Source organism: Physeter macrocephalus, chromosome 20 (genome assembly GCF_002837175.3).
Source record: "Physeter macrocephalus isolate SW-GA chromosome 20, ASM283717v5, whole genome shotgun sequence".
In the NCBI taxonomy this organism is placed as follows: domain Eukaryota; kingdom Metazoa; phylum Chordata; class Mammalia; order Artiodactyla; family Physeteridae; genus Physeter; species Physeter macrocephalus.
Genome location: NC_041233.1, coordinates 47,609,508 through 47,616,410, shown reverse-complemented (window position 1 = coordinate 47,616,410; position 6,903 = coordinate 47,609,508). Strand labels below are relative to the sequence as shown.

At 45.6% G+C, this 6,903-nt stretch overlaps 1 protein-coding gene and 1 long non-coding RNA gene across 7 annotated transcripts in view; one reads left to right on the top strand and one right to left on the bottom strand.

The window, feature by feature from the left end:
- FAS (Fas cell surface death receptor) overlaps nt 1-2,262 on the bottom strand; it is a 28,659-nt gene extending 26,397 nt beyond the window's left edge. For 2 of the 6 annotated variants that reach the window (XR_008616145.1, XR_003677504.2), the window contains exon 1: nt 1,992-2,262. Coding sequence is in view for 3 of the 6 variants with exons in the window: in XM_028481237.2 (XP_028337038.1) it covers nt 1,992-2,021 (30 nt within the window). In the remaining 3 variants the exon portion in view is untranslated. Of the gene's footprint in view, nt 1-1,526; nt 1,644-1,991 lie in introns of those variants that run through there. The other 4 variants (XM_028481237.2, XM_028481238.2, XM_007100980.4 and 1 more) reach the window with 3 other exon arrangements.
- Nucleotides 2,263-2,516: 254 nt separating this feature from the next.
- Nucleotides 2,517-6,240, top strand: LOC129391637 (uncharacterized). Its single transcript, XR_008616146.1, has 3 exons — nt 2,517-3,514; nt 3,882-3,984; nt 5,921-6,240. It is a non-coding gene; the product is annotated as an uncharacterized lncRNA (long non-coding RNA).
- Nucleotides 6,241-6,903: the final 663 nt, after the last annotated feature.

Below are 6,903 nucleotides of genomic sequence, written 5' to 3'. Positions count from 1 at the left end.
TCCGCAACGGGAGAGGCCACTACAGTGAGAGGCCCGCGTACCGCAAAAAAAAAAAAAAAAAAAAAAAAAAGAATAGAGGCGTGATATTGTGCCAGTGATGGGTGCAGGGCAGCATTCTGTGTAACTAAATTTAAGAATCATATTAGAAAAGAGAACTAGAGGATATACTACAAAATGCAAACAATGATTATCTAGGTGATAGGGTTATGTCAGATTTTTTCTTTTTACACATCTGTATTGATAAATTTTATTTGATAAATGTTAATTTCTTAGGCCATATATAACAGTAATAAGCAAATTATGTTTAATATATATTATAGATATTATAACATGTATATATAAATAAATGTGTGTGTATATATATGCACATATGTGTGTGTATGAATGTGCATTCTTTCAGAAAAGCAGTTTCCTTGGTGCCTTAAACATGCACCTCTGGTAAAGATGCTATAGTATAAAAGATAAGCATAGCTCTGGGCTTTGATAATTTTGCTACACTTATTAGTATTGTTGTTCCAAGAACTAAGAGATTGTCAAAGCAACTAACACTTCAATAAGGCGGTGGTTAATGATAAGGAAGAGAAGAGTGTGATCTGAGGTTGTATAAATGGTTTCTCAATTTTGAATCCTAAATTTTCTCGAAGAAAATTTCTAAAGGAGCCCAAATATTGTACATTATTTCTGAAAGGATCAGGGAGAATTTTTTTTTTTTCCAATCCTAAGATTGTTCCAGACATCAATGCGTTTTTCCTTTCAACTCTTGGTGTCATCTGGACATCGGATGCAATCAACGAACCCCCCGGGCTTTGGAATTGGATCTAAATTAAATCCCAGCCCTGCCGCTTACTGTTTGGACTCGGTCTAATTACTTAAGCTTTCTGAACCCCATTTCGCCATCCGTAAAATGGAGATGAGGACATCTTCCTTACTGCGCAGCTGCTTATTAACTGAGACCACATTCGTAGACATTCTGATCACAATGCCTGGCACTTTGATGGGGCCCAACAAAATAAGAATCCGTTGGCTTTCAGAGAATTCGGAACTCAAATGAACCTCTTGAGGCCAGGTGTCTTCGATCAGCCATCACCAAGCTGGCATTGCTGAGGTAGGGACTCTCCAAAAGAGGTGGCCGCTGCTTAGGCTTCTAGGCCAAGTACAGGCTCCCCAGCGCGTGCGCAGTGGCAGCAGGTACCACCGCCTGAGCAGTGAGGCCCAGGTTCCCTACCGCCCCGGACTTCAGCAAGCAGTGAAAGATAACAAGAAAGAAAGTGGAGAGAAGAAAAATTTTTTAAAAGACCAAACCTGAGACAGTGACTCACGGTCTTAAGGAGAGGGATTACCGGAAGGGAAACAAAACAGTTTCTTTTTCTATGTAGTGATAAGGTAAACAAGTCTCTTAAGGCGCATTCAGCCCCAAGATAACTTTTTCAAGAAAGAAACGGTGCAGTCCAAAGCCTCAGGTTTAACCAGCGCCTCGGGGCTGATTTATTCCCTAAAGTTGGGAACTGCCGGAAAACTTGTATTACCAGTTCAGGGAGTGCAGGTTCTCACCGCCCCGCGGCGCGCACATCCACCAGCACAGCAGCGGTGCTTCGGCATGACTTGTAAGGACTTGTCCAGAAGATCCCCTCCTGGCTCCGGTCCCTCCAGCGACCCTCAAACCTCGCAGGCCCCGGCCCGCCCCCCGCGCCCACCCCTCTCTGGGCCGCGGACAGCGTCCCCGGGGAGCACCCGGAGCTGTTCCGCCTGCCCCGCGGGCTTACCGCTCTATATCCAGCCCCAAGAAAAACGAGTCCCCCGGTTTCCTGAGATCCCGCCCTCAGGGAAAGTCCTGGCAGCCCTGGTGAGCCAGACTGTCAGAGGCCGGGCAAGCCCGCCGCCCACGCGCTTATCCCCCCGCCGCCCCCGGAGCTAGTCCAGCGCCCGCCCGCACCGCGCCAGCCCAGTGGCCGAGCTGGGAGAGGCCCCCGCCCGGGCAGGAGAAGACTCACCAGTGGCCAGAGAACCCAGATCTCGGACATGGCTGTGGAGCAATCGCCAAAGTGAAGGAGCCTCTCCAACTGGCACCCGAGCGGGTCACACACCCCGTGAGAAGTGACAGCCCCGCCGGGCCCCTCCCCGCGCTCCAGCCAGCCTGGGAGAGTGTTCCCGCCGGGACCCGCCCCGGGGCGCTCACGCACAGTTACTCCGGTAGCGCTTTTCTCTTTCTCCAGTAGCGTTTCCGAGCGCCTGCGTGTCTCTTCTGAGAGACCCGAAACGACTTAAAAGAAAGGTCCCCGGGCCCGGGGGCTGGGGGGAGCCGAAGTTGGAGGAGGAAGCTTTGCTGGGGAACGCCCGGGTGGGGGAGGGCGCCTTCGATTCTGCAACTCAGCCTGCGCGCGCACGGGGCGGGGTGGGGGAGTGACGGGGGTGTAGAGCCGGGAGTGGGGAAAGAGCCAGGGTTTGTTGCACAAACGGGCATTCCCCGTTGGGGGTGTTTCCGCAGTCGGCTGACATGCCTAGCTCAGGTGAGGATCTTGAGAGCGGGCTTGATGTCCTTTCTAAACTCTTCCGCAGTTTAAGCTGGGAAGGCTGGGGAGGACTGGGGTCCAGAGCGCAGACATCCTGCCGCCTTGCAGGAGCCTCGGCTAACTGCTGGGATTCTCAGAAAAGACCCAGTCTTCCCTCAGCTCCACGTGTTGTGGTGGTGACCTGAGAGGCTCACAGGAGTCCCCGGACTAGTGTATGTAGTGAGAGTTAGCAAAGAAAAGTTTCAGATATTGTGGTATGGGGATTCCGAAGAGGACGGACCCCTTACCTTTTATTTCTCAAGAGGAGTGCAAAGCTAACTCCCAAGACAAATCACACAGCTCCAGCTGTGTTAGAAGTTCACAATTACTTCCCCTCCTTTGTTACTCATTATTTCCTGGCCAATTTTCTTTAAAAAAAAAAAAAAAAAGTAGTACTTTAGTGCTTTGGTTAACAGCTCGAAGTCACTATTGTTTTGGAAAAGTTGATCTGTCTGTTTAGCCAGTTCTGCAAGAATTTTACAGAAGGGAGTTTGTATAATGACATCATCAACGAGCATAACTCTGAAAATAGTTCCTAGGCTGGGCACCAGTGAAGCAGTATTTCCTTGGCGTCCTTTACTAAGCTTTACACCCTCACTCTAGTGCTATTCTTCCTTCCCAGTTGCCTGTATCCCATTAGGAACACTCTCCTTTCCCCCCCTTTGCCTGGCTCATTCCTCATCCATCAGGCTCCCTCTCTGTGGACATTTTCTTCTGGTAGCCTTTCCAGGCTCCCAAGTCTGGGTGAGGTCACCCTCCTAAATGCTTTCACTCACCTGGTGTTTTGCACTGCCCTCATGGCCCAGTCTTGTAGGTATGGATTTACCTGTCTCTGCTTCATCTCCTTGCAGATTGATAGTGCTGTGAAGAAGACCCTGGCTGGCCAGTCCCATTCCTACAGTTCCCAGCCCAAAACAGACACAAAAAGAAGTGAATGGTGGGGGGCTGGAGCCAGGAAGTTGAGGGTGTGTGTGGGATGTGGAGAGACTGTGTATTATCTTTGCAACTTTTCTGTAAACCTAAAACTGTTCTGAAATTTAAAAGTTTATTGAAATTAAAATAGAATCATAAAAGGAAGGAAGGGAATAAAGGAGGGAGGAAGGGAGGGAGGATAGAGAGAAAGAGAGACAGAGAGAACAGTTGACAAAATCAGCATCTCATGAGAGTGAATCATGAGCCAGCAACTTTTACAAATGGTTCTTCCTTACTTAATATTTACCATTTTAACCCAGTGATGTAGGTGATTATTATTATTATTATTTTTTTTTTTTTTTTTTTGCGGTACGCGGGCCTCTCACTCCTGCGGCCTCTCCCATTGCGGTACGGGCCCAGCCGCTCCGCGCCACGTGGGATCCTCCCGGACCGGGAGGCACGAACCCGTGTCCCCTGCATCGGCAGGCGGACTCTCAACCACTGCGCCACCAGGGAAGCCCAGGTAGGTGATTATTAAACTTACTTTATAAATAAAGAATTGTAGCCAAAAAAGTTTAAGCAACATTGGCAATTTGGTTAGTTAATAAATAGCAGATCCAGGAATTAAACTTAGATATTCTTGTTCCTGAGGCCCTGCTCTTTCTAACCCGCTCCGCCCCCCTCAAGTTCAATGAAATAGTTATAGATGCTTTGTGGGGAGAAATGTGTTTCATGATCAAATGATTTTAGAAAATTCTGGGTTAATTTAAACAGCTCTCTTAATCCAAGACTTCTCAGAGCCTTCAATATGCTAATATGCACTGTGACTGTCTAAGAGGGGGCTATGATATATACTGTTCCCCAGCCTTCTTTGTCTTCTTTATGGAGTCCTTTGAAGAACACCTTCTGAATGACCACCTTAGGAATGCTGGTGTTCTGGGAGAAACAGTTCAGACATCTCTAATGGTTATTTTTATTTAACAATGCATTCCTACGGGCCTCCAAGCCTTCAAGGGCAAAGAAATACAATTTTAATAACAGAATTTCCAGGACTCTACCAGATGTGGGAGATACTTTGGACAACCATCCTGATTTTACTGAAACCACACCATATGAGTTAAAGCCTGTTTTTCTACTCTAAAGATATCCTTGCCATTGAACATTTCATTCTGAATAACATTTAAACACACATCTGCCTATTTTAAAAAGCTGGGAGGAAGAAAAACCGCAATACCTTTTTACCACCAATACTACTTTTATTTCTTCCCCACGAATGTTTTAAAAATTGTTGTCAAAAAAAAAAATTGTTGTCAAAAAAATTGCTCTTACTAAATAGCAACAAATTGATTTTAATAATCCCCACTTGCAGTGCACATTCATGATTGTTTATCCTACATCTTTTCCCCTTCTTCCTGGTAATAGCACCTCTAAGTTGCCTTTGTTCGTCTTCCCTCTTCTTAGCTATTTGATGTTGGTGGTTGTATTAGTCAGGATTCTCTAGAAAAACAAACCCAATAAGATATATATAGACAGATATCTAGATCTATCTATCTATCTATCTATCTATCTATCTACCTTATAGATAGATAGATAGATAGACCTACGTATATATATAGAGAGAGAAAGATGTAAGGCATTGTTTTATGTGATTATGTAGGCTGGCAAGTCCAAAATGTGCAGGGCAGGCTAAGCAGGCTGGAAACCCAGGGAAGAATTGCAGTTCTCATCCAAAGACATTCTGCTGGCAGAATTCCCTTTCTCTCAAGAGAGGTCAGTCCTTTTCTTAAGGCCTTCAATTGTTTGGATGAGGCCTACCCACACTATGGAGGGCAACTGCTTTACTCAAAGTCTATTGATTTAAATATTAATCCCATTCAAGAAATACACCTAGAAACACCTCTGATAGTACCAACTGTTTGGGTACTGTGGCCTAGTCAAAGTGACACATATCCTATGTGTCAACATAGGATTAACCATCACAGTGGCATTGACACCAATCCCAGGGCCTGTGTGTGTATGTAGTGAGGGGAGAGGAGGACAGGAAATCCCACTTGGTTAAGGCAACCAGCATATCACATTCTGTTGTAAGCTTTCCTGGAAACAGTGGGACACAAACTCTTTTTTTTTTCTCCACTGCATTTGAAGTGGGAATATTTGAAGTGTGGAACTGGTGAGGTCGTTCCTGCCAGAGCTGAAGACAGAGTCAACCCACGCTGAGAGAAAACCACACTGAGAGGCTGAGCCTAGTACTGTCACCTGAGTCCTGGAGTGATTTAGTCCTGAAATCGAAACCTAGACTACCCACAGTTACCTGGCTCAGTACATTTCTCAGTGTTTGCTTAAGCCAGATTCTTACAGCTAAAAGAATCTTCACTACTATGTCATCAGAGCTTATAATCAGTGTAAGAAATTCTCTGTTATCAAAATTAGTTGTTACAAATGGACTGTTGCAATTTCAGGCTCAAGTAAGGATAAAGGCCTAAACAAGCCTGTAGAGATGGCCGAAGATCTAGGGACATCACTTCTACCAAAGAATTTTTCTATAGCTAGAGGGCACCAGATACCACATCAGCCAAGTGATGAAGAAAATTGAATACTGTTTCCATCCATGAATAGAAATATATTTGAGTTCTTGGGAAATGGAAGAAAGAAGAGGGAATGTTTTGATTTGGATATGTAATCTGTGAACCTGATCATAGAGACATTTTCATCTCCCAAAGAACATCTTATTTCTCTCAGGGTTAAAGACATGATGTATACAAAGCACCTAGCACACTCAATAAATACTACTTACTACTTTGACACTGCTCTTCCTAAATGATGTGCCGTCACAGGACAGGTTGCTAATTGGGGTCACAGTTCAGGTAGAAAGAAAGACAAGTTTAGTAGCTTACAACCACTTTCCTGTATTATTTCCTATATGAGTGTGTTCATGGGCCCGAAGGTACAGGAAGGTACTTTTCCTTTTTCTCCAAGGAAAAGTGCTTGGAGCCTGGCTGACAGAAGCTGGAAAGCTTGGCCCCTGGGATGCAGAGCAAGTTACTCAATCTCCCAATGTCTTCCGCCGTGAAAACTGGTATATTAACCTACCTCTTGAGCAAGAACTTGAAAAAGACAATGGACTAGAGAGCATTTAGACTTTAGTGGCTAGGACGCAGAGAGCACCCTGAGCCGCAAGTACTTGGAGAAAACAGCTCTTCTGTAGGGCCTGATTTTGTAATCCAGTTGGGCACTCCTCCCCTGCGTGCCCTGAAAGCACAGATTTTCTATGAATCCACACACGAAAAGTGGGCCCACCCAAGGTGTTCAGAACCGACACATGGAAAGGTAGGGACCACTTTTCAAGAAGTGCTAATCTGGGGCAGATGAGATTTAAGGCTTTTTTTTTTTTTTTTTTTTTTTTTGCGGTACCCGGGGCTCTCACCGCTGTGGCCTTTCTCCC